This window comes from Mus musculus, chromosome 11, assembly GCF_000001635.26.
Source record: "Mus musculus strain C57BL/6J chromosome 11, GRCm38.p6 C57BL/6J".
Taxonomy (NCBI): Eukaryota; Metazoa; Chordata; class Mammalia; order Rodentia; family Muridae; genus Mus; species Mus musculus.
The window spans coordinates 113,726,621-113,752,543 of NC_000077.6; the positions used below are offsets into that span (position 1 = coordinate 113,726,621).

The 25,923-nt window shown below is 52.3% G+C and overlaps 1 protein-coding gene across 7 annotated transcripts; it reads right to left on the reverse strand.

Moving 5' to 3' along the window:
* Positions 1-229: 229 nt before the first annotated feature.
* Positions 230-25,923, reverse strand: Cdc42ep4 (CDC42 effector protein (Rho GTPase binding) 4). 7 transcript variants are annotated; one of them, NM_001163346.1, is made up of 2 exons: positions 25,068-25,195; positions 230-3,045 (listed from the first exon to the last, which is right to left on the reverse strand). In NM_001163346.1, exon 2 carries the CDS (start codon positions 2,941-2,943, stop codon positions 1,894-1,896), a length of 1,050 nt encoding a protein of 349 aa, NP_001156818.1. In that variant the 5' UTR covers positions 2,944-3,045; positions 25,068-25,195; the 3' UTR covers positions 230-1,893. The 7 variants fall into 7 exon arrangements, with proteins under 7 accessions (NP_001156818.1, NP_064390.1, XP_006533878.1 ...); NM_020006.2 differs by lacking the exon at positions 25,068-25,195 and adding an exon at positions 24,110-24,540; XM_006533815.2 differs by lacking the exon at positions 25,068-25,195 and adding an exon at positions 25,565-25,923 and having other exon boundaries at positions 232-3,045.

Genomic DNA, 25,923 nt, shown 5'->3' on the forward strand with positions numbered 1-25,923 from the left:
TGGGCAGCACCATTCTCTACGTCAGCTCTAGGCTGTAGAGGGAAAAGGAGCTGAGCCCCAGCATCCACTGTTCGCTCTTCTTGACTGTGGATTGGATGCAACCAGCTGCTCCAAGCTCCTGTGTTTGCCAGAACTAAGACGATCACCAGCCCCCTCCAATCCTAAGACACTCACCACACACACACCCTGCCCTGAAATAGGACCCCAGGAAGAAGAGTCAGACACTAGAAGTGTTAGGAGGAAATTTTAATGTTTTCTTACTGCTTTTTCAATGTCATGGAAAAAAATATAAAGTTTAGAGTTTAGAACCAACCAGGTAGATTTAGGAGAGGGGTGTGTGTGTGTTGTGTGTGTACTGCTGGCCAGAGGCACAGCTCTGTAGCTCAGTCACTGCCTACCTGCGTAGGAGCACCTGTCAGGGGCCCAGTGAGCACTTCAGGGTCTGAATCTAGGAGGGTGGCCTCTGGAAGCACAGCAGCCCATGGCTGGCCACCATCTGGCCAGACTCTGCTTGTAATCTAGCTTGCTCTCTCCCCAGATTCCCACTGGCTGTGCTAGACCAGGGAGCAGGTCAGCCTGCTCCCAGCACAGGAAAGTAATGAGCTACCACCCCCAGGGCTCAGGCCCCTGCCTCTACTAGCGGTCTGGGTAGAGTTACAGGAGCTGAGCAAAACAGCTTTCAGAAGAACAAAACAGCCAGGAGCAGTGGTGCACACTTGCAACCGAAGCTCCTAGGGTAAGGGAGGCTCGCTATGAGCTTGAGGCCGGCTTGGGCTAGAGTGAGACCGTATCCCAAAAAGCCAAAAACAAACAAACAAAAAACCCACTTTCATTTCCCTGGAATTCCAATCAAATACAGTCCCGTCTTGTTTTGTGTTTTTGCGAGGCCTGGCCCAGAGCCCAAGGAGAGGCCACTAACTAGCCAAAGCGTAGCTCACACCCCGGGGAATAATGTATCATTTAAGCATCGTATTCCAGAACTTTTCCTACACAGCCCTCCTTCAGCCACTAACAGCTATGGAGGTGGGGGTTCCGGGACAAACACTGGTGGTGGCTGCCCCGCCACAGTCCAACCTGGGCAGGGTCTGTACACCAGATTCAGGTGAGATAACAGTCACTCAGCCACCAAGACGGTCACTAGTCTCCTGGCAGGGGATTTTGGCAGTGCTCTATTCAGGTTTAAAACATAGTAACAAGGAACAAACACACCCATGGGCAGAGCTGGCCCCTTTCCTGTTCCTAGTGTCTTGAGAGCCCAAGAAGCTAGAAGCAGGGGGTGTTCGTTCCTTCTGTGCCCCATCCTGTCCTGGGATGCAGCCTCTGGGACAGGCTGCATTTAGTGTAATAGTTGAGGCCGTCCCCTGGCTTCAGCTGAACCCCAAAGAATACCAGGCTTCAGTGAGGAGCCAGAGGTGGAAGAAGGAGGAGCTCAAACACGTGAGCACCCCTGCCTCCTGCTGCATATATCTCCTGGGTAGGCTCCAGACACAAGGTGAACAGAAGGGAGCCAAGTGTCCATGACCTTGGAGAGAAGCCCACACCTGGCTTCCCTGCCATTGCGGCAGCAACTCAAACTAACATCTGGCATCCATCTGAGGCCAGGCTGGGAGCAAAGGGCCTGGAAGAGAATGGCTTCCCGCTGGGGCTCGGATCCGTCCCAGGCTGGTGTGGTAAGGAAGGTTAGGTCAGAGTCAGGCCACCAGGCACCAGTGCCCCTGCTACTTTACTTCCCTGGCACCCCAATCCCTGAGGTCCAGGGTCTACTCCAACGAGGCTCTTAGCTGCACCTACAGAGTAAGGTCAAAGGTCATAGAGAAGGTGGCAGCGGCAGCAGCAGCAGGGAAAAGATGCAGCCCAGAGATGTGGAGGCGACTTTCAACTTTCGGTCCAGCCTCAAACTCGGATCTCATCTTCCTCCTCCTCATCCATGAAGCAGAATTCCTTGTCTGGCTGCCTTGGGGGAGCAGCCGCCACCCTGTCTGGGCCTCTGAAAGCTGGGCTGCGCTCCTCAAGGACGCCTGAGGTGTAGCTGGACAGGGAGCTGCTGTCCCGAGTGGTGTGGCTGCCCACACTGCGTGCTGAGCTGGGGCTGGGGGCTACCACCGCCCATCCGTCATCCTCCACAGCGTGGGGGGGCAGCATAGAGGCCTGGTCCCAGCTGGCCTTGCTTTCCTGTCTCCCTAGAGGAGGAACCACCTCCAGCACAGGGGGCGCCTGGACAATGCTGCTGGGGCCTTCCTTGTCACGGTACCCGCCAGCTTCCTCCTCCTCCTCTGAGCCCCACTGGTCCTTGTCCATGATGCTGAGAACATCTCCCAGCATGGAAGGCCCCAGGTCGATGTGGAAGGACAGGATCGACTCTGCATGCTTCAGCCCGTAGCTGACTTTGGGCATGATGGGCAGATCCATCAGGTCCCCAAAGGCCTGCTCGTCAAGGAGTGGGTCAGGTGAGTGGGGGCCTGTGGCCCCGTTCCGATGGGGACTCTTCGGGCCACCATCTCTAGCGTCTGCCTTCTTCACAGGGCTGGACGACAGGCTCTTGGGCAGCTTGCTCGAGTCCTTCTCCGCGGCTTCCTTCTCATTGAGCTGAGGCAGGGACATGGCATTCTTGACAAACAGTGCTGAGTCCCGCAGGGAGCCCAGCATGTCTCTCTGCTCCCGGTCCCCTCTGGTCACGGACTGTGAACGCTTGCTGCCCCGGAACTTCCTGGACAGGAGGCTGAGCTTGGAAGCCGAGGCCTGTTCATCCAGGGACTCGTCGTCTGCCTCCCTGGCCTTGCTAGTGAGGAAAGACGTGTCCCCAAAGGCGTCCCCAGCCCGGCCCACATGCATGGTGTGGCGGAAGTCACCCAGCGGGGCACTGATCATCTCGGCTGTGAGGTCCGCACGTGAGCGGCGCTTCGAGTTCACAGAGCTGGACACCAGCTGTTTGAGAATGGGCATCGTGCTGGCTGCGGGGGAGCTGGGCACTCCCAAGGCAACAGGCAGGTATGGGGTCAGATCTGAAGTCCAGCAATGCAAAGGGTAGACAGGGCAATCAGAGGGCTGTAAGCAGAGAACAGGAGGCAAAGGGTTAGTATAGACTGGTACCCACCAAAAGGTTAATAGACATCCACCCACCAAAGGTCAACCATTTAACCCCTGCTTTCCCATCAAAACTATTAGAAAAATCACCAGCAGTGAATTCCTAACTTCGTCATTTCTTCACCCATGTCTCCTAAACACGGAAGAATATTTATAAGTTGAGCTAGGATTTGGTACCAGAGACGTATTTTCTCTGAAACTTGAGAGGAAAATAATCCCCGCCCCCCCCCAGGCCCCACCCCCAAGCTGGAACACTGAACAAACTGCCTTAATCGGCAGTTACAGTCCTGAAGGTACTGAAGCAAGTGTGTTCCAGACGACTGGTCTGCAGGCAAGCTCCGAGAACTTCCTGTTGTCTAACTGGAATCCCCGCAGAACACCTCAGCCTGAGTCAGAGAGAAGAGAATGGGAAGGCCAAGCCCAAATGCTGTCCGTCACTTCCACACATGTAGGCAGCTGGCCAGCATGGCTCCCCCTCTGAATCAGAACTGGGATGGGTATGTAGGAACCCACAGGACCAGCTCAGCTCCCTGGCCTTCCAGCCCTCATGGGGGAGTGTCACATACGTGGAGACTCCTGCCTGTGACATCACTGTGAGGCTCCAAGCTCCGTGTAACAGATTTCATCTCCCATCCTTTGGGAATATGAAGTTGGGGAAAAACCCCTCTTGGTTTATTATTAGGGCCAGGTGACTTTATCTTGGGATGTGCAGGACCCTGGAGCCAGAGGACAGCACAGGGAGATGTCAGGGCAAGGTATCTGGCAAGGGCTCCACTGAAGTTTGTGCCAGTGTCCCAAGCCAGGCTCTTTCTCCCCAGCAGAGCTGGGTGGGATGGAGAGAGAGGGGTATAAGAATTTAATAAGCCGCCGGGCGTGGTGGCACACACCTTTAATCCCAGCACTCGGGAGGCAGAGGCAGGCAGATTTCTGAGTTCAAGGCCAGCCTGGTCTACAAAGTGAGTTCCAGGACAGCCAGGGCTATACAGAGAAACCCTGTCTCAAAAAACCAAAAAGAATTTAATAAGCCGCATGGGCAGAGTGTGACAGATGGGGCTGGGTCTCTCTCCAGGTGTCTGTCCCCTCCCTATCCTGCTGATAGCTAGAGCGCTAGGCCTTGCCCAGACCCACCTATCCCACTTGCAGAACTCAGAGAGGCCTAGGAGGCTTGCATTGCTTCTGCTGCCACATGCTAGGCCATCCCAGATCACCTGCCCCTGACGGTTGCTTAACTGATCTTCCTGGCTGCTGGCATTTCTTACACTCTTGTTCTTGCTTTCTTAGCTAAATAAACAATCAACCCCCACTCCGCCCTCCCCCAAGGGAACTCTGACCACAAGTCCACAAGTGACACTTTCTTCCCTGTGAACCTCCCAGGACCGTCCCTGCTGCTGGCCTTGATGTCACTGCCAGCCAGCAGCCCTTCCCTTGCTCTCTCACCCCACTCTGGGACTTGATGCAAGGGTGTCCTCTTCCAACACCCCACCATCCAGTGCCACCAACATCCTCAGCCAGGACAGTGTTGTTCCAAGGAAAGTCCCATAGCCAGGGCTAGCCCTCCAGGCCACCAGCTTCTCACAGCATCCCCTGGCAGGCACCTGTTACATCATTCCGTCCCTGCCAGCTGGATGCTAACATCCCTGACAGGCTACGGGCTTCCAGAGGGTCCTAACAGGTCTCAGTTCTAAATCCTGTCTAGCACCATGTGCCACACAGCTGGACTTCAAACACTCATGTAAAGTGTGGCCAGTCCTTGCTCCCCAGCCCCTGGTATCTCTCCCCTTCTGCCTTCATGTCAGCTCCTTTCAGTCCATAGCAGAACCTCTGGGCTCCTGGCTTGACTTCTCTATGCCCTCTGACTCTTTCCCTACAGTCTATAATTTCACACCAAACAGCCATCCAGTCTGATGACCACCCTCACCAGGGAGAGTGGATGCCCCTAACCATCCCCAAGCAATCACCCTGCTGGTTTCAGAGCAAACACCAAGGGGAGTCAGGGAGAACCCTAAGCCAAATGTGGAGGCTCTTTAGCCTAAAATATAAAAGGGCTGGAGAGATGGCTGAGTGGGTAAAATGTGTGCCACTCAAGTGTGATGACTGAGTCACAGATCCTCCAAGCCACTCAAATATGAGGAGAGTCCCAGATGCTCAGAATCGGTTAGGCTAGATATACCTGCATCCCAGCAGCCCTACAGAGAGACAGGAGGCAGAGAGAGGGTCGACAGAAGTTTGCAGGCTAGCTAGGCTGTCCTACGCCATGGTTAACAGAGACCTTGTCTGGAACAAGATGGAAGGGTAGGTGGGAGGTAGTCCTTCAACCTTCATACACAGACTGCGGTGTGATGTGTTTGATTTTTTTTTTTTTAATGTGTATGGGTCTTTTGCCTGAATGTATGTCTGTGTGCCACATGCATGCAGTGGCCATGGAGGCCAGAAGAGGGTGTTGTATACCCTGCAACTGGAGTTGCAGCTGGAGCCACCATTTAAGTCCTGGAAATCAAACCTGGGTCTTCTGGAAGAAAAGCCAGTGCTCTTAACCCCTAGGCCATCCCTCTAACTCCCTGCCCCCTAGTTAGAAAGAAAAGAAAAACAAAAAAAGGGAGAGAGAAAGCAAGGGAGGCCTGGTCTCTATGATCACAAAGGTGATCCAGGAGGGTGAGACGGATGGTGAGACGCCTCCGAGTGCTGGACTGGCACACGTGCTGCTGGAGGGACACCAGGCTACTCTTCCATCTTACGGGAGAGAGAGCGAGATTACTGAAGCACTGACTCAGCCTCAGCTGGGTTGACACCCCAGTGAGCCGTGCCAGCCCAGGGTGGGCACCTCTGAGGCTTTCTTCTGATTCTGGGTCCTTTACTAGAGCGCTGCTCACTGCCTCTATGGAGTGCCCTCCCTACCCTGAGGAGGAGGGAGCCTTCCATATTCTAAAAACAGTCGTGTTATTCTAGCATGGCCTGAGGATGCTCGGGGCCAGTCAAAGCAGTTTTCAACTATGGGTCGTGTTGGCATCCCTGGCCTCTGTTGTTAGACATTAACAGCATCCATTCCCCACACCCTCCACTCACAGCATCCCAGACGGCCAGGGCACACATTCTCCATATTCTCTGGGAGGCAAATCTGAGAAATGCTTTCCTATGTAAGATCACCCGAAACAGGAAACAGGGACATGAGCACGCAGAGGCCAGAGGGGAGCCCAAGATCATACTGACTTGTGAAAAGGCTTCTCAGTAAGTCCAGGAATCCCCCTCAAGACCTCGGAAGCTCGCCCATACTGTGGTTTTCCATCTGAAGTGCTCATTATAAAGAAAAGAGGAACCACAGCAGCCCAGGATTCTCCAGAAGTGTGCCCCTGGCCACCCAGATGGACCAAGGACCCAGTCCATGACAGTTAGAAGGAATGGTGAATCCATCGTCACCCTGTTAGCAACCCCCAATCCTAGCACTACTTTGCCCGTAGAGATATTAAAAAAAAAAATAGGGATAGAAATGACACGCAGTGACAATCACTGTGGCACTCCACATAACCGAATATCATCCTAGGCTAGACCTCGTGCCCCTTCTCCTCTGCCTCCTGAAGAACGGTGACAGGTCTACACAATGCCACCCGTTTCCTGTGATCTTGCTCCTGAGGCTGGGTATGGGCTGCACGGCTTGTGATTAGCAATTTCCAATATCTAGCAAGAGAGCTTAGATAGCGTCCCCAGTTCTCCCACCACCCATAAGGCTGGGTGAGCCGAGGCCTCATCTGGGGTCTCAGAGTTTGCATGCCTGTGACACAGCACACAGTAAGCTGCAAGGTCAATGAAAACTCAGCCAGAAACTTGTTTGAGGTTGTTAGCGTCAAGGGCCCAAGCAACAGTGAGTCACCTAAGCTTCTAACGGACAAGGGTTAAAGGGACGGAGGAGATGGTCAGGGTCCTTAGGGGAAGCAGAGAGTGAGGGTCTTGTATCTAGGTGGAAGCTGAGCCTGCCAGGAGCTGGCATTGGGAGGCCTCCAGCTCACTGCTGAAAGGATCTGACCACAGGGGCTGTGGCTTTGGGAGGAGTGTTGCTAAACACTATGAGTCACCCCTGGGGGAAGTGCCTAAAACAGGCTGCCTCATGAGGCCAGGTGGATATCCCACTCCAGAGGCCACATCCCACTTTCCTGGGTCAGCAGCTTGCAAGGTGGAGGGCACCGGCACCTTCCCATAAGGCATTGTCAACAAGCCCTGCCACCAACCCCACACACAGTCAAGACTCTGGGCCTGTCACCACCCTCCCTGGCAAGATGAACAGTGAACAATACCTTCCCAGATTGGCCAGCAGACTGACAAACAGGTTAGACTACATCAATGTATCCCACTCCAAATGCCCAGTGGCCTGTCCCTGGCATCTCAGCCTTAGGTGGGAGCCAGAGGTACACTCTCCTGAGAGAGCCAGCCAGCCAGCCAGCCAGCCAGGCCTCTCGCTCTGCAGCTGACCGGAGGCTCACCCCAGTCAGTATACAGAGTTACGTATGCTTCATCGACCACTGCCAAGGGCAGCCACACCCAGCCACACTTCCCTGGTTCTTGAGATCAGCACTAGGCAATGTGGCTGGACAGAAGAAGGCATTGGATACACAGAAACTTTGGCCACTAGTTCAGACTGGTTGTAAGCGGTTTTGTTTACCCTTCACTCACTCATTCAGTTGCTGTGATATTGTAGAGCCCCACAGTATCCACATAGAGCCAGCCCACCCTCTGTGCTTGCAAGAGTTCCTTCTACCCCGGAAGATTCAGCCAGTCGTAGTTAGAAAGCCTTCTGCAGGTGGGAATTCAACAGCTCTACAAAACATGCATAGATATCTTCCTTATGATTTTTTATAAGCAAGATAGCTCAGCTCTGCCTATCAACCTTTCACACGGTGTTGTGTATACAAGGAACCCAGAGCCTACTTGAAGGACACAGGAAGACACGTTGCATATATAACCTTATATGCAAAGCATGCAATTTTAGACAAAGGACTCAGGGACGAACATCTGGGATTCGGGTATCTGAAGGGTCGCAGAGAGCAATCACCATGAATACTGAAGGATGACCGTATTCTAGGCCGTGAAAACAGAACATTACCACTCCCAAGGTACAGCTGACAGCGAGTTGGGGGTAAGGCGGGGTGGGAGTGCGGTGTAAAGAGGGAACCAGGTGATGGGAGCGAGAGTGGAAGTGGGGGTCCTGGAGGAGGGTCTTCTGAGGAAGGGGCACTGTGAACGGAGCCACGAGCAACCAGAAGGCAGCTGTGTCAAACCCTGGCTCACAGGAAACGCACAACATTTCTGGGGTGGGAACATGCTTGTAGTATTTAAGGGACAGAACCAAAAATCCACATGCTCAGAGGACAAGCCAGGTGAGTGAGTGAGTGTGTGTGTGTGTGTGTGTGTGTGTGTGTGTGTGTGTGTGTGTGTAATGTAAACCAACAACCTTGGGAAGTTCCTAGTGGCGGCTAACCTGGAAGCCATGGGGGAGGGGAGACAGAAACTCAGTAAGGTTATTATTTTCTGGAGTTTGCAGCCAGGAGGAGGCAAGACCTGAGTGTGGCTGGGGAGGACACAGGGGAAGACATCCTGGGAGTGTTTCAGAGTTGTGGCCAATAGGAGTGGAGATGTCCCCAGTGGCAGATCAAAGGGCAGCCTCCATGGGGACTCCAGGGATCCTGTCCCAGAGCTGAGTCACACACACATACCTCTCTCCACAGGGCCGGCACTGTACCTGCCCCTAGGCAGAACTTAACTTCGTCCAAGTGTCCAGTGTTAACACTTTTTACATCAGGACAGGAAAACCAGCCTGCCGCAGGCCACATCTCTCCCAGAGAAGCTAGCGCTCCGCCTTTTGACAGTAGAGAAAGATCTGGTATTTTCTGGAACAGTCACTAGCCTTTATGAAACTTTTAAAAAGTTGTGGGGTGCTAAGGGCAGCAGAGGGACAGCTGAGGGACAGCAGAGCTACAGCAGCTTTGACACTGTGTTAGGAGGAGGAGGAGTTCTAAGGGGTGTGTGCTGGGATTAGAGATGCAGGCAACTCTGGTATAGCTGAGAGTCTGCTGTTTATACAAGGAACTTGGGATGTACTGGTTTAAGATACCCTCTGGCCTGAACAGCCACAATTCCAACACATAAAAGCCAGAGACAGAACCGCACACGATCATCAAGGACCCCCCCCCCCCCCCCACACACACACACACACACACTTCTCATCCTACGACAGACAAACATCTCTAAAATACCTGGGCCGGGTAAAGAATTAGGTTCTGAGAGACAGGAATGCCCTATCAGAGGACTCAGCCCAGAGAGCACAGGTTGAAGTCATGGTCAGTTCTCTCTCCAGGTCACTGCTAAAACAGCGATGCAATATCCAAAGTGTGGGGGTGCCATGGAAAAACACCCCTCTAAGGTGTCCTTTACGTGTATGCATGTGTGCACAATTCTTGTTTTGGTTTTGTGTGTGTGTGTGTGTGTGTGTGTGTGTCAGGGTCTCACTATGTAGCCCTGGCTGTTCTAGAACTCACTCTGTAGACCAGGCTGGCTTTGAACTCACAGATCTACCTGCCTCTGCCTCCTATCTGTGATGACGAAAGGTGAGTGTTAACCATGCCGACACAGGGTTCCTTTAGGTTATGTGCAAACTGCCACCCATTCAGTCCTTAATTTTCAGTTTTTGTCTTTTAAGAAAATAAAATCAATAGATGGCCAGCCCTCTAAATCTGTGGATTCTCCATCTGTCAAAAGAAAAGATCTCAGAAATAGGCTGGGGCGAGAACTCAGTGGAGTAGGTAAAGTGTGTGCTGCCCACAAGGATCTGAGTTCGATCCCTGGGGCACGCACACAGATCATGCTGAGATGGAAAAATGGGGGGGGGGGAACCCTGGTGAGCCACCTTTAGTGAGAGATCCTATCTTCTAATGTAAGGTGGGGGCCGGAGGGGAGGTGGCTTAGCCGTTAGCGGCACTGGTTTGGTTTGATTTCTAGCACCCACATAGTGGCTCTGTAACTCTAGTCTCAGGAGATTCAATCCCATCTTCTGGCTTCTGCAGGCACTGGGCATGCGTATGGTACGTGTATAACTAACTATGCACACAAAACACTCATACACATAAAGTAAATACATCTAAAAACAAGTTTTAAAAAGTGACATGCAGGACTGGAAGGAGAGCCAGTTGGTAAAGCACCCGCGGTACAACCTGGCAACACAAGTGAAGCCCCTGTCACCCCAGGAAACATGGAAGGAGAACCTGCCTCACACAGTTGTCTTCTGACCTCTACACACGCCCTATGACAAGTGCATGGCCCCCTCCACCCAAGCAACTATCATGGACAGGCACATGGACAGACTAAGGCACTAATAATGTCAATCTCTAGTCTCCACACACATGTGCAGGCAGGCGAAACACGCCCTACCAGAACACACACAAACACTGAACGTGTACAACCCCAACCTCATCTTCACTCCCTAAACAACCTAATGCAACTGTTTTCATAGCATCCCTGTCACTCTGGAATGTGGAACTCTAGAGATGGTTTAAAGTGCCCCAGGGGATAGATACGCACACATTACATTGTGCTGTCTCACGGAAGGGTCTTGAGCCTCTGTGGATTTTGGTGTCCCAGGGGGACCTGGAACCAATCCATCGTAGACACGAATGAACAGCTGTGATGGCTCTGGTATGTCCTTCCCACACACCAGTGGATTGTCATGTAGCCCAGGGGTAGGAGTAGGTGTTGAAATAAATGTGGCGGGCTGGGGTCACAGAGATGATCCAACCCAGTGGCCTGGGCAAGGCTTTGGGGGTGGGGGTGGGGCAGTGAGGGATAAGGAGAGGTGAGTTGCCAAAGGTCATGGAGTTTGAGGGACCCAAGTGGTACCAGGGCTCAGATCTCCTCTGCCAATCTGAAAGTTTTCCCCGAGTAACACTTGCAGTGACATCGCTGCCAAGACTGAGGTCAGCCCTTCCTGTCTCTTCCATCATCTTGCCCAATGTAAGAGCCAAAAAAGGGTAGGAGGAATAAAGAGGGTGGGAAGGGGTGGGTGGGACACATTTCACAAGGCAGGGAGAGTCACAGCACCTGGATCCCAAGAACTACTTACATCCTAATGACCTCGGGACAGGGTGGCCAAGGGGCACCCACAATTGGGAGAGCTGAGGAGCTGAGGCAGAGGGATGGCAAGTTCAAGACCTGCCTGAGCCACAAGAATACTTCAGCCTCCTCCACATCTACAAACAGAGCAGGTGGAACTGTATCAATGGAGGAGAAGTCCCAAATGCGTGGATATTCTTCAGCAAAGCCTTAGCCACAACATCACACGCTGGCTGGGAGAACCAGGGCAGTAAGGGGCGGCCTGAGAAAATGAGGAAGCACGAGGTCCGTGGAAACCGTGACGGGTGGGGGTGAGGTGGAGTGTCTGTCCTGAGGCCATGTAGCCACATGGGACAGTTTCCCTAAACAGCAGGCAGTGGACTCCCATATCCATCCACTTACAGCCATCTGTGACACAAACACACCGATACATGTTCATTGAAAGGGACAGAGGGAAACCAAGATGTGAGGCTGGGCTCAAGAGAAAAACTGGCTAAAGCCAGGTGCAGGGGTGGGGCCGGGCCTGCCTTTTATCCCAGCACTTGCAGGCAGAGGCAAGTGGCTCTGAGTTTGAGGCCAGCCTGGTCTACACAGTAAGATCCTGTCTTTAAAAAAAGGTTCCCTGGTGAGGTGGGGGCTGGGGGGAGGGGTGCAGGGTTGCAGGGTGTGTGTGTGTTCCTGTGCATGTGCCTGTTCATTTTGTGCATGTGTGCCATGGCTCACTAACAAAGGACAACTTAAGGGGTCAGCTTTCTCCTTCCACCACGTATGATCCAGAGATGCAAGTTTTTTGAGCCTGCTAGCAGGTGCCCCTTCCCCCCACTCTTTATAAACAGGGCTTCTAGGGGCCAATCTCAGGTCCTCGTCCTTCCACATTACCAACCCAACTATTTCCCCTGCCTCTCCTCCCTTTAATGTGGCGAAGCTGCTTTTAATAATAATAATAATAATAATAAATCCCAAAGCATCAAAGGCTTAAGGAAAGGACTTTAATTTCAAAACAGCTTAAAACTCTCCAGTTGTCAGGGCTCAGCATCTACAAGAACAAGACATCAGCCAGGGCTAGCACGGCTCTGCACATTGCCAGGCTCTCTCCCACTGACATCTGTCCCTCCTCCCTTCCCCAGGCCACCCCCAAGAGTCATGTTTTATGCTATGTGTCTGGGAGGTAAGAGTGGACAATCTATAGAGATTTGAATGCAGGAGAGAAGAAGGCTCAGCAGGTTATGAACACCGAGGGCCTGGGTTCACTTCCAGGCACCCACATGGTTGTTCACAACTGTAATTTCAGTCCCAGGAGAGCTGATGCTCTCTTCTGGGCTCTACAGCACTGACTACACTTACATACATGCACGCAAAACACCCATCCCCATAAAATAAAAGCAAGCTAACTATGACTCTAGACCCACAGTCCTAGGCCAGACTCATTCCCAGATCTGTAGAGACTGATCACCTGTCCCCACCCCTAACCCCCACCTCTCACCCTCACAAGGAGAACACTAGCAGCTGCTTCCTGGTGCTCCAGCCTTCTTCTTGGCCAAGCAGGTGACTCGGAACAACCACGCCCACCCAACGGAGACTGGCCTTCCGCCAGTGTCACGGGAGCTTTGAGCTGGAAGTCAGCCACCCACAGGACAGTGGGATCTAGTCAAGAGACACTCCAGATAGGTGAGAGCTTGGGTTTTACTCCTCCCACACTCCCAGCTCGGCCACTCCAATACTGTGAACAAAGAGGGAAAAGGAAAGGGCAGAAGTCACTCAAGGTGCTCCCTTCAACTGACCATGCGCAGAAAAGTTATGGCTGCCAACGACTCCCCTTTACCAGGTACCTGTGTGTCTAGCTTGGGGCTGAGAAAACAGACACGTACTCTTCTGCACCTCAAAGCAACCATGCAGGAGGTTCTCATGATACATCTATTTTACAGGAAGGGGATTTGAGGCTCCAGCAAGTTAATTTCCTCCCTCCTTCCCTTATCTTCTGAACTGACTGACGGTAGCCCATCTCTCTCAAACCCTGGTGCAGTATGTTTGGAGGGGCTGAGGAGCACTGGGCTAGGAAGGCTGCTACCCTGAAAATGACTGGGACCAGAATCCACATTACCAACTCCTTGATTAGAGGGTCATCTCTAGGGACAGCTGAACTTGATCCTCCCAAGGCCCTACAGAGTCCTAAAGAGAAGGCAGCGGAAAGGATCCGTGCGTGAGAACTCCAAGCCAGGTGTCCCCTGGGTACTTAGGAATGGGGTCAGCACAAAGCCTAGATTCAAATCCTTCTCAAGGAAGCCCTGATCCAGGGTTGAGAGCCTCAACCCTGCCAGATGCCAGGGAGAAAGATCAGAATCCTGACCCAAGTTAGCGCTTTAACTCTTAGATCTGAGCATTTACTGCACCCTTCCCAGAGGCCGGCCAAGCCCGGCCAACACTGCCCAAGCCCAGCCAGGGTACAGCCTACTTCCCAGAGATAAACATCCCTTCTCTGATGGGCTCTTCCTGGAAGGGAAAGTGACTGAGGCTCTCCAGACATCACTTGGTGCTTTGTCACGGTTGTGTCGGGAAGCATGCCGCCTAGGAATTCCTGCTTCTGGGGGTGGGGTGGCAGGAGATGCTGGAGATGGGTGGGGGCCAGAGTGACCCGGCAGCATGTGTGTGTGTATTTAATTTTTTATATTTATTATTCAGGTGGTGGCAGTGCATGTCTTTCATCCCAGCACTCAGGGAGGCAGAGGCAGGCAGATCCCTGAGTTCAAAGCCATCCTGGTCTACAGAGTACGTTCCAGGACAGCCAAGGCTACACAGAGAAATCCTGTCTCAAAAGAACAAAAAAAGGTTCTGTTTTATTTATTTATATGTATGTGTCTGTATGCAGTTATGTGCAAGGAGCCCAGACACTGAAGTCACAGGCACTTTCGAGTGACATGATGGGGGTAATAGGAACTGAACGTGGGTCCACCACAAGACAAGCAAGTGTTCGTTCTTAACCCCTGGGCCAACTCTTCAGCCTCAGGTTATTAATATTCCACACCTGACATCCAGTAGAGTGGCCTCTGGCTTCATGTGGCTGCTGAGGTATTAAATACCTCACATGGAGCCTGGGAAGGCCGCTCAGTCAGCAAAGAACTCACTATGCAAGCATGAGGTCCGGAGTTTAGATTTGCCAGCACCTACATAGGCCAGCAGAGTAGCGTATGCCTGTAATCCCAAGGCTAGGGAGGCAAGAGAGTTCCCTGTGTCAGACGGGTGAGCTCCCAAGTTCAGTGAGAGACCCCGTCTCAAAAGATAAAGCAGAAGGGCTGGAAGACGGTCAAGGTTAAACGGTCCGACATGCGGGCATGCGATTGTCAGCACGCCTAGCAGCAGCTCACCCCTCCTGCAATTCCAGCTCCAGGAAGTTCAATGTCTCTGGCGTCTGTGGGCACCTGTACTATGCCTGCACACACGCACACATGTGCACACACACACACACACATTAAAAGTGTGAGGAAACATAACTCTTCTATGGGGCAGTACAGACTTAGATATTTCCCTGTTACACAGGCAGGATGCGTTATTACAGATGGGGAATAAAGGCAGTCATTGTTCCTTCCTTCTGGGACTGAAGGCACTCATGCGCTGGTAAATCACACGCCATGTCAAACGCCATTGCTAACACCCCAAGTTTCCATTCCGCCAGTCTGTCACAAATGTTTTATTCTTTCATTGAGACTCTATAACTTCTATTTTCCATAACTATGCCAGCTTGTAATTATTTCTGTAAGACTGGCGTGAAAAAAAGAAATCACTTCTGTTTCCCACTGCCATTCTATTTTGAGGATGCTCTGTCATGTTACAGTCCCAGCAACATGAGGTGATCAACTTTAGGTGCTTGCCTGCCTTCCCTGTGTCTCTCTCCCTTGTGTGTGTGTGTGTGGGGGGGGTGGGTGTCAAGACAGGGTTTCTCTGTGTGGCCCTGGCTGTCCCGGAACTCATTCTGTAGACCAGGCTGGCTTTGAACTCAGAGATCCGCCTGCCTCTGCCTCCCAAGTGCTGGGATTAAAGGTGTGTGCCACCACTGCCCGGCTTCCCTGTTTCCTCTTTGAGACAGGGTCTTGCTGTGTAGCCCTGACTGGCCTGGAACTTGATACAGACAGAGTTGGCCTCAAACTTTCAACCATCCTCCTGCCTCTGCCTCCAACTGCTACAATGATAGGCTTTCACCGAATTGAAACTCTAAAATACAAACATAACCTTTCCTCCGGAACGTGTAGTGTGCATTTCTTTGATTACTAAGTGTGTTGTTTTAAAAAAATGTATTATCGCCACGCAGACCTGCTCCTTGGAAACTGCTCACTGAAGCTTTTGCCCATTCCTCTATTGGCAGGAGGGGCTTCCTGTTTTCCAGTAGACTTGCTCGATATCTTTAAATCCTAGTGCTATTCTGCAAATATTTTGGCAAATCTGGCATATGCCTGTCTACATTATGGTGACACACATGCTGCCAAGCGCCTCATTTGTTTGTGGTCCAGGCGGCTTTCTGCCTTCCGGCCTTCATCTTACCAAGCAAAGACTTCTCTTCTATTCCCCAAGTTTGTGGGCTGGGGGGTGGGGGTACAGGTGCTAAAAGTATGGGAAATGCAGGGCAAGCTACTCACAGGAGAAACAAAACCAAACCCCCAAAGAAACGCAGCGAAGTGCAGCTGTCTGTGTGACCTCTACCACTGAGTCACTAAAAGGGGGCCACAAAGACCAGGAAGAGTCAAGTGCCAGGCCTGGAGCCGCTGGTCCTGCCATCCCAACTACTCAGTGTGAGCGAGGAGGGTCCTAGCTCAAGAGAGTCCCGTTTACGTGGTAAATTCCAGGTAAACCTAGGCGCTGCAGCTAAGAGCCTCCTTCAACGTTAAGTTAGTGGTGGTGGACTGCTCACCTAGCCTGTGCTAGGCTCTAGATTTTGATCCCTGGTAACAAACACACATTAGCAGTAAATGGTACTATATAAAATATAAATATAACACGGCAACACAAATAACAGTCAAATAAACAGAGAAGCAGTAGGTGGTTCACACCGCAGTCTCAGCACAGGGGGAAGTCTACGCAGGAGGACTGAGGCAGTATGACTACACAGGAAGCTCTGGGCTAGCCTGAGCTACAGAGCAGGATGTTGCCTGTTTTGTTCATTCGTTTGGTTTTTTAAACCGGGTTGTGGTGGCAGATCTTCATGACTTGGCCACTACTTGGTTCTGTATGGTGAGTTCCAAGCCAGCCAGAGTTAAAAAGTGAGATCTTGCCTCAAACAACAACAACAACAACAACAACAACAAAACAAAACAAAAACCCGGAAACAGATGTGGAGAGATAGGAACATGGCAGTTCCCAGCACCCACACTGTAGCTCACAGACATCTGTAACTCCTGTTTAAGGGGATCTGGTGCCCTCTTCAGGCTACCTTGGGCACTGCACACACACAGTGCACAGACTGTATGCATAGGCAAAAAAAACAAAAAACAAACAAACAAAAAAAAACCCCTCATACTCATAAAATAACAAAACTAGGAAAAATGTGACAGCAACAAAGAACAATAATTTTCCTGAACTCTTATAAGAACCAGCCTTGTTAAATGGGTGGAAAGCAACCAAAGCTGCCTTGGTTCGATATGCGCTCCTTCCTGAGCCTGGGCGGCTGTGGCCGGCTTCCACAGAGCCTTTCCTTCTGTGCCTTGTTCTGCTTCTTTCTGAAGCAGATCTGGAGTCTCACCAGGCAGAGCAGCTTTGGAGCATCCAGTGGTGAGAGCCCAAGTGCCTGTCTTCCCCCTGAATTCATCCTGGCTGCTCTCATCTACGGACTCTTCCATGTGTGTCTCAGAATGAGGAAGGCTGGGCACACTATACACTGCTCATCCTGGCCCTTGGAAAGCTGAGGCAGAAGGATTCCAAGTGCCAGTCCAGCTTGGGCTGCAAAACAAGAGTCTACCTCAGAAGCCTAGAGAGAAGGGGAGAGACAATCCTGTCCTATCTGCAACAACTGTCCTTACTGAACGGGACACTACAGCAGACATGAAGAACATTGGTTTCTGCCTGGCACCCACAGTGACATCCTAAACCTAGTTACCCATAGGGCTGCCACCAGCCAGGAGGGGCCACTAAGTCCTCACGTTGTGGCTAGTGAGAATTGGGAAACATTTTCTTTTTCCTAATTCAAGTATTTTAAATTTTAAATAGGATGTTTGGTTCCTTTACAGGAAAACTTCAGAGTGTTGGGAAAACCTGTGTGAATCAGTGTATGACTGTAAAATTTTTTGCAATCCAAACACTGATCAAATATTTATAAAGTTTGGTATCCAGACTGTAGTGTACTATTTAGTGTGAGACACATGATAGATGTTGAAGCTTTTGTATCTTAAAGGACAATATAAAGTACACCATAGGTAATTTCTGTACATTTACTTATGAACTTATTTGAGATGGGGCCTTACTAGGTAGCTGTGCTGTCCTGAAACACACTATGTAGACCAGGCTGGCCTTGAACTCACCAGAGGTTAACCTGCCTCTGCCTGCCAAGTGCTAGGATTAAAGGGGGCATATGTCTCTCCATTTTGTCCACTTCTCTTTTATTTGTGTGTGTGTTTGTGTGTCTGTGTCTGTGAGTGTCTGTGATCAGTGTGTATGTCTGTCTGTATATGTGTGTGTGGATTGTATACGTGCCTATGTGTGTGTCTGTGTGTGAGAGTGTGTGTGTCTGTGTGCATGTATGTATGTGTGTGTGTGTCTTGTGTATGTGTCTATGTGTGTGTCGTTTCTGAGAGTGTGTGTATCTGTGTCTGCATGTGTTTGTGTGTGTATGTATGTGTCTTGTGTATGTGTCTATGTTTGTGTGTGCATTTGTGTGCACCCACTCGTGCACACATGCCAACAGAGACACAGAAGAGGGAGTTAGATTCCCCTGAAGTTAAAGTTACAGGCATTTGTAAACTGCCCTGCATAGGTGCTAGCAATCAACCCAAGGTCCTCTGAAAAAGTAGCAAGTATTCCTAACTGCTGAGCCATTTCCCAGACCCTCCACTGAAAAACTTCAACAACTATGTGGGAATGGCAATATTTTGGACGTGCAGCGTTAATATGAAAATTTACCTTTTTAAAAAAAATATGACTATTAGAAAAGTTAACATTAGGGGGCTGGTGAGATGGCTCAGTGGGTAAGAGCACCCGACTGCTCTTCTGAAGGTCCGGAGTTCAAATCCCAGCAACCACATGGTGGCTCACAACCATCCATAATGTGATCTGACTCCCTCTTCTGGAGTGTCTGAAGACAGCTACAGTGTACTTACATAAAATAAATAAATAAATAAATCTGTTTGTTAAAAAAAAAAGAAAAGTTAACATTAAACTGGGCAACGGTGATGCACACCTTTAATTTGAGCACTCACTCAGCACTGTGAGCTGGAGGCCAGCCTGGTCTACAGAGTAAGTTTCAGGACTATACAAGAAACCCTGTCTCCAAAAACAAAAAATAAAAAAACCTATAGAAAAGTTAAAGTTATGCGTATGACCAGCCTTCTATCCTTTATTGGGGCAAGCGGTAATCAGACTTGGACATGGAAGCCTGGGCTGTATACATGCTAATAAGCCTGTGTCCTAGCACACAGCTGCCCTCAGCTCCCAGCATTATGCTATTAACAGCACTGCTCTATGGCTACTGTCATCAACTGTCACATTCTCTAGTGGACTCACAGACAGTCTCCATTATCTCCAATATACAGAGATTCCTCCCTCCACCAGCCTGAGAGGATTGGCATTATTGATTGGTGTGCGTGCTACCACGCCCCCACTCAAATTTGCAATCCTTAACAGTGTATAAAACTATACGATTCCAATGCCTGAACCAAGCTAACAAGTGGGGAAACACAGTGTGTCTCAGCAATCAACCCCTTAGTTGGTAAAGAGGGAATGCAGTCGACTTTGGAATCAGGAGTGGTCTGGAGAGACGTCTACCAAAGTTAGTCCTGATCAATTGGCATCTAGGATTTGAGATGCTCCCTAGCCTCAGGCAGAGGGCCAGACCCTGCACCAGGTGGTCCTCTCCCCAGGCCACAGGTCAGAAGTATGGAGCAGAGCAGACACTCCAGGTCCTAGATGCTATATGTTCTGGCTAAATGGCGTTTAGTACTGAAGGTTCTCGTGCTGCGTGTCTGACAGCTTTTATCTTGGGTCCTTTTCCCAACAATATCAAATACCACAGATCAACACTGTCATCTCCATCTTGAAGATGAGAAAGCAGGGCAGGGTTTAGAGAGCCCATGAGTCACCAAGGTCACACAGCTCCTAAGGACAGAGCTGAGAGAAGAATCCAGAGAAATGTGATGCTGAACTCTCAGGGTTTCCACTCTACAAGCACATCGGAGGTGGGAGGGGTCTCATCAAGCCTCGAAGGGGTGATGAGGGAGGGCTACAAGGACCAAACACCCACAGGAAGCCCACTGCTTCACAGACTGTGTTCGTCTTAAAGATTTCCCCAAGACCCATGAGATGGCTCACATCTGTAAAGGCACTTGTCACCAAGCTTGAAGGCCTGAGCTCAGCATGCCGAACCACATGGTGAAAGGAGAGAATGGAGCACACAAGGGTGTCTTCTGACCTTACTGTGACCAGTGTGCACACGTGCGTGCGTGCGTGTGTGTGTGTGTGTGTGTGTGTAAAAGAATTATTTTACCCGGCGTGGTGGCGCATGCCTTTAATCCCAGCACTTGGGAGGCAGAGACAGGCGAATTTCTGAGTTCGAGGCCAGCCTGGTCTACAAAGTGAGTTCCAGGACAGCCAAGGCTATACAGAGAAACCCTGTCTTGAAAAACAAAAACAAAACAAATAAAAACAAACAAATAAAAAGAATTATTTTAAAATATCGCTGGAGCTAGAGAGCGCAGTTAAAGAGTATTTGTTGCTCTTGTGGAGAGGATCAGAGTTCTGTTCCCAGCATGCACACGGAGGCTCACAACTGTCTCTAACTCCAGTTCCATGGGGCCTGCCTGGCTCCTGCTGAAGGCGTTCACACACATGGTGAACATTCATACATGCAGGCTAGCACTGATATATATATATATATATATATATATATATATATATTTTAAAATCTCCAGTCTGGGCACTCCATTTTCTATCATCCTAGAGAAAATTATTAATTCTAGGAAATAGACGGTGGGGTGGGGGGATGGGAGCCCTTGAGCTGGAAATTACCTCAATCTCACCCAGCATCCATCTCTACCCTCAGTCCAGAACCCTCTGGCTCGAACCAGGGGAAGGAAGCCAGCAGGAGGGTGAAGGGAATGGTTTCCCTTACCATGGCCTGCCCACAAGGGAAGAGAAAGGGGCCAGGGCCTGGGAGAGACCGGAAACGACAATTGACCAAGGAGCCAAGACGAAGAACAACTAATGACCCAAGGACATCCGGCAGCTTCACTTGTTTATAGGACCTTTCCTGGAAACGTGGGCTTCCAGGAGTCAGCCGCCCGACACCAGCCACCACAGGCGATACACAGGCTATAGGAGACGGTGTCTAGCGGAACTAGCGGAACAAGCGGACAAGCGGGGCTTCTGCTCCTGGCCTCACATCAGAAGGAAGCTGCTGCGCCTGCAACCAGATCCATCCGCGAGGCCCTGCTTAGTTCAGTTTCACTTTGCTTCTCCCAGGAACCACTCCTGAGCTGAGAGGCAAACACAAGTGTACTCTGGGGGCTCCAGAGAAAACCCCTAAGTGAGATGGCAGATCTTCCAACCTGGCTTTGCTGGGGACTTGGAATAGAGGGGGTTAAGAGCCAGATCATAATCGGGCTCACCACACTGAGCTTGCTAGCTATCTCTGCCTCAGTTTCCCCATAGCTTTCAAAGCCTTCTACATTAAGGTGAAGATGTAAGCTCACGCTCACACACACACAGACACACAGACACATTCTACAAGGGGTGACACAACTCAACAGATAAAAAGGCAACCCTGAAATGTGCACTCTGCCGGGACCCCACATCTACTGAGCATGCGCAGTGACGCTAATTTCAAACAGGATCCACGGGCAGTCCTGAACATACCTGTACAAACCTAACCCCATAGGCTCTAGGGTGTCGCATGAAGCTGTCCCCTGAAGCCAAGGTACAGAGTCTGTCCTAGCTTAGCACTGCCACCCAGCAGGGGGTCATGAGGCAGCCCTGCCTAGGGCTTCCTTCTCTTTCACCTTTGACCTTTAGTGATATGGGATGGAGAGGGCCAGCTCTTCTCAAACCGAACTTCTGCTCCTTCTGATTTCAGGTCAGTAAGGACCATGAGAAACACTCTCATTCTTCCCCAGGACCAGGGTACGGAAGAGACAAGACTGACAAGACCCTGGGTTCTACCAGCAACAATGCACAGGACCTCAAAGGAGACAGATGTGCCAGACTCCTGGAGAGAGCCGCCTGCTGCGGTGGCTTCCGCAGGTATCATCCACTACCCTGAAAACCAAGGCAGGGGATGGTGACCCAAGCAGCTATGAGGAAACATGCAAGACGTGCAAGGCTCTCTTGCCCTGGCCCTGGGATTAAAGGCAGGGGTGTGCACACATGACACCTTCAAACTGTTTCTACCACAGACCAAAATGGGAGAGCCTACCTCAGCTTGAAAAGGTGAGGTCAAGACCACCAGTCTCTAAAGGAGGCTCCATGGGCCAGCAATGCCCCACCCCCTAGCAGCGCAGTGCCTGGGGTGCAGGGAAGGGCTAGAAAGTGTTCCTCAGCTGGAAGGGAGCCCGAGGCTCCAGGAGGCCCACTGTAAGCTGGGGCTTCACTGGTATCAGGAGTAGGAATGTGGGCTGCTAATGGCTGAACTTTCTCCACCAGGCAAGTCAGGCAGGGCTACTTTTAGCCACTCTGCTGCCCCTCCCTCGGTGACTGTCCCAGGCCCTACACTCAAGGATAGCTGAGCATCATCCCAGAGGCACTTCAGGAGAATTAGCTGGAGTCTGCTGTCAAGGGCCTTCTGCTAAACCACCACTTGAAGTGTGCCCTGGCTCTGGGACTTGGTCCCTTCTCCCAAGGCTGAGGAAGCTTCCGGTCCTTCGGTCAGAAGAGGACCTAACCATAGCTCAGGTCCATGATCAACTGCCAGGGTGAGATTGCTCAACCCCCTCCACTCCCCAGCCTTATCGCTGGCATCAACCCAGCGCCTCTGTTCTTCTGAGGGGCAGAGTCCTCCCTCCCCCGGCAGGGGCAAGCGCCTAAGTGTCTGTGGGGCTGAGACGGTGGCATGGATGTCCCAACCAGAACAGCTGGAGCCGCTCCTCCGCTCCTCCGAGGCCATCCGGGATGCTGACTTGCAGACGCCCCTCCCCTGCCAATTCCATCCAAACTTCAAGGGAAGCAGGAGGCAGGGATAAAGGAAAAGAGGAAGAGAAGGAGACACCAACATCAAACACCATGCCTGCCACAGATGGGCACGGCCTGTCCAGGCCATGGGAAAGCAGTTGCAGTTGCGGAGGGGTGGGGGAGGGGTGGGGGAGGGTGTTGCTGAACCACGAGCGACCCAGGCCTTCCTGGAGAAAGCTCTGAAGGGAGGGTCTAGGATCCCTTTACAGGTCAGCAGGAGACCACCCCTGGGACCACAGCTTTACACAGGGAAACTCTCCCTTTGCTTGCGACTTCCTGCTGGGAAGCTCGGATGGTCAGTTTCAAAAGAAGGCTGGGCGCACACACAGGATCAGAACAAGAACTCGAAAGCAGGCATATGCGAGCCACAAACTGAGGGGGGAAAGGAGGGTTCAAAAGAGAGGGAGACAGGAGCCCCCCCCCCAAAATGGAAGAAGTGCTCAGAGGAACAGCACGAGCATACAGACAGCATGAGCAAAGGGTCCTGCAAACCCCGAGAAGTTACCAGAGGGGCCGAGACACCCCCACATCAATACTGCTTTGGGAGCAGGCTCGCTTTAGCATCCAGCTCCTTAAAGTCCGCGCTAAGATCGATCACCAGGAGCTGAGAAGCTCTCCTCCCGCCCGTATCTCCCAAGGTTCCACTCAGTGGGAAATAGTTAAGGGGCAAAGTCCCTGTTCACAGAGGAGATAAACCACATTAATCAGTAGTCACATACAGGCAGCTGATCAGGGCTGGTAGCACATGGTCCCTCCCACACTCAGCCCTGTATCAGCTCCCTGACATGCATAGTAGCTTCCCGGTCTCTAGTGATGCCCCACTATTGCCAACTGCCCTTGGGCTGCCCAGAGGCCTGGCTCTGCTCCAGCACGTCCCTCCAACCCCACCTCCCCAGTTCTGGGAGAAACCTGTAGCTAAGGTTCCCCATGCTGTGGGCCCTGTTCTTTGTTCTTTAAAATTCACTCCATCCCACTGGTGGTCCCCCCCTCCTCCAGCCAGGCCTCAGAAAGGGGCGGGAGAGGCTGCTGCAGGCGTTACTGGAAACCCAGACAGGGCAAAGAAGTTGCAAGGCAGAGGCCCCCTGCCAGGGGCCTCTCATTGTTTATGCTCCCCAGATCTCGGGTCCAGATGGTTGCTGGGGGTAAGGATGAAAAGTATCCCAACCGCTCCAGCGAGAATGGACAAGAGGTTTCAAAGTAAAGACACCCACAAGGAAGCTTTCCTCATTCAACGGCTCAACTACCTGGGCAAAGAATGGGAGCTGTCGGCCCAGGGAGAGACGTGGGAGCCGGTCAGATTGCAAGAGGTGAGACTGTTGGAGGGTGGGTGAAGGGGGGGGAGGGAGAAGTTCCCAGCCAAGAAGAAAAGAGAAAGCATTGTATTTCCTTTTCATTCTCCCCGGGAGAAAAAGAAAACTTCCGAAGCCCAGGCCGCAGTATTTCATTGGGCAAACACAAGGAACCTGGTTTGAGTTAACAGAGAGGGAGCGCCCCTCCCCCCGCAGGCACACACGCAAGTCCTACGGTCTGTTCCCAGGAAGCTCAACCGCCATCCACCCCGCCAGTCTAGGACACTCACCCACAGCAACCAGGGGTCCCCCAAAGGGGAAAGGCAGCTCCAGCAGACGACGCCACAGACACAGGAGGGCAGATTTGTTCCTCCGGCTGGGGGCGCTCCAGGAATGGGGAGGAGCCAGAGATCAGGATCGCAGCCTTCAACGTCCCAAGCCAGCGGTTAAATCATTAACCAACCGCTACCTACTCGCCCCTGAAAAAGCCTCGAGCCCCATGCTTCGGACGTACCGGGCGCGCGCGCAGGTCCCCCCGCGTAAAGCCTCGTCCCAGGTTTCTAAGGGACCGCCAGCTCGGCCCAGCCCCACCCTGCGCCTCTTGCGGCCTTGGCCTCCAAGTCTTCCAAGGGAGGCGGGCGGGGCGGGAGAAGGAAGGGCTCCGACGGGCGGGGAGTATTTGCTCTTTAGGCTATTGCCTTCCAGCCGGCTCTTGCCCTCCTTTCTCCCCGGCCGGGCGACACCGGGTGGCGCCTAAAGCAGTGTGTGTACACGGGAGAGCACGCGTACACCCCTCTACCACTACCGACGAACTCAGCGGTTATTCATGGAGAAGTCTGTGCGCACACGCCCCCCTCGGGGCGACCGCCGCCGATTGTTGTGTGCCTGCCCACGGCAACACACACCCCATTCCTGCGCGAGGGGGTGGACCTTTAAAACCTGCCCACTCACCCCACCCCGAACAGTCCCCGTGGCCAGATCGGGGCGTACTGGCGACGCTGAGCCCTGTTGTTACCCCCTCCTCCGCAAATGATTTTCTGGGACACGGTATGTGACTCTGGGTCTGGTCCCAGGCATGCCTACCCACGCTGGGCACAGAGGGGTGTGTTTGTGTGCGCGCGCGCCCTGCTCCTAGGTCCTCATCTTCCCCATCCCCGGGTCTTTCTACCTTCTCCACGTCACCAGGGGTCTCGAGCCTACCCAGGCCTCACGCGGCCACTGGGCCACAAACGGATGCTCGTCGCCTACCTCGGTCCCCAGCTCCCCGAGCGCGGACCAGGTGCGGCTGTACGCTCCCCTCGGTGTGCTTGGCGCCTCGGCAAGGCTGGCGACCCATGGCAGCGCCGGCGTTTGTTTCCTCTGGCTCCCGGGGCTCCGAGTGTGCTAGAAGCTAGGACACTCCCCTCCCAGGCTCCTCCCAGCCCTCCCTCCCATTTCCCTCCGCGCTGATGTCACTCCGTCGCAGCAGCCAATGACTGCCACGGAACTCAACTCGGCTGCTTGGCCTCCCAGGTTCAAATCTAAAAGCCTGAGACGCCCCCCACAAGCTCCTAGTAGGGTAGACAGAGCAGGTCTTGCTTTGAGGAGTCGCGCCCCACAGCCCCCAGTGCTCTGCCGCGGAACCGACGTGCGGTCCGCAGAAACAGGAGCACATCCCCTCCCCAGGAACCAAGGGGAAGCTCTCTCTTGGCTCTTCCAGTTTTGAACAATGGTAAGAAAACAACTCCCTCCAGGACGTTACCCACTTCTGGACCACGAGCAGGAGCTTGGGCTCCGTGGATTCCCTCTCCATCTGGAGGGCGGGAGAAGCAGGTCCGCCCGAGTCCAGACCCGGTCTGAGCAGTGGAGGAACTTTTCAGCAAGGTGACCTGGCTTTGATAGCTCTGTCTGGTGATCATGGGCTCTTAAGTACCCTCCCAGGGAACCTCCCGGAATTAAATCCCGCGTGCTTGGGTAGAGGAAGCCCCACCTATGAATGATCATTAAAAGCAATAAAAGCCAGGGGCGAAATAGTCAATAAAGAGGAAACGGAGCCAACCCAAAGTGAAAGTTCCCTAACTACTTAAAGGAAGTGGGGGTGGGGTGGTGTAGGCCTCAGCCTCCT

What these genes read in the sequence shown, in the direction of transcription:
- Cdc42ep4 (XM_006533815.2), bottom strand. Translation starts at nt 25,717, where the DNA reads ATGATCACCAGACAGAGCTATCAAAGCCAGGTCACCTTGCTGAAAAGT. An exon ending in CTCCTGCTCGTGGTCCAGAA is followed by an intron (nt 3,046 to 25,564) that starts GTGGGTAACGTC and finishes CTCTGCTTACAG; the next exon opens with CCCTCTGATTGCCCTGTCTA.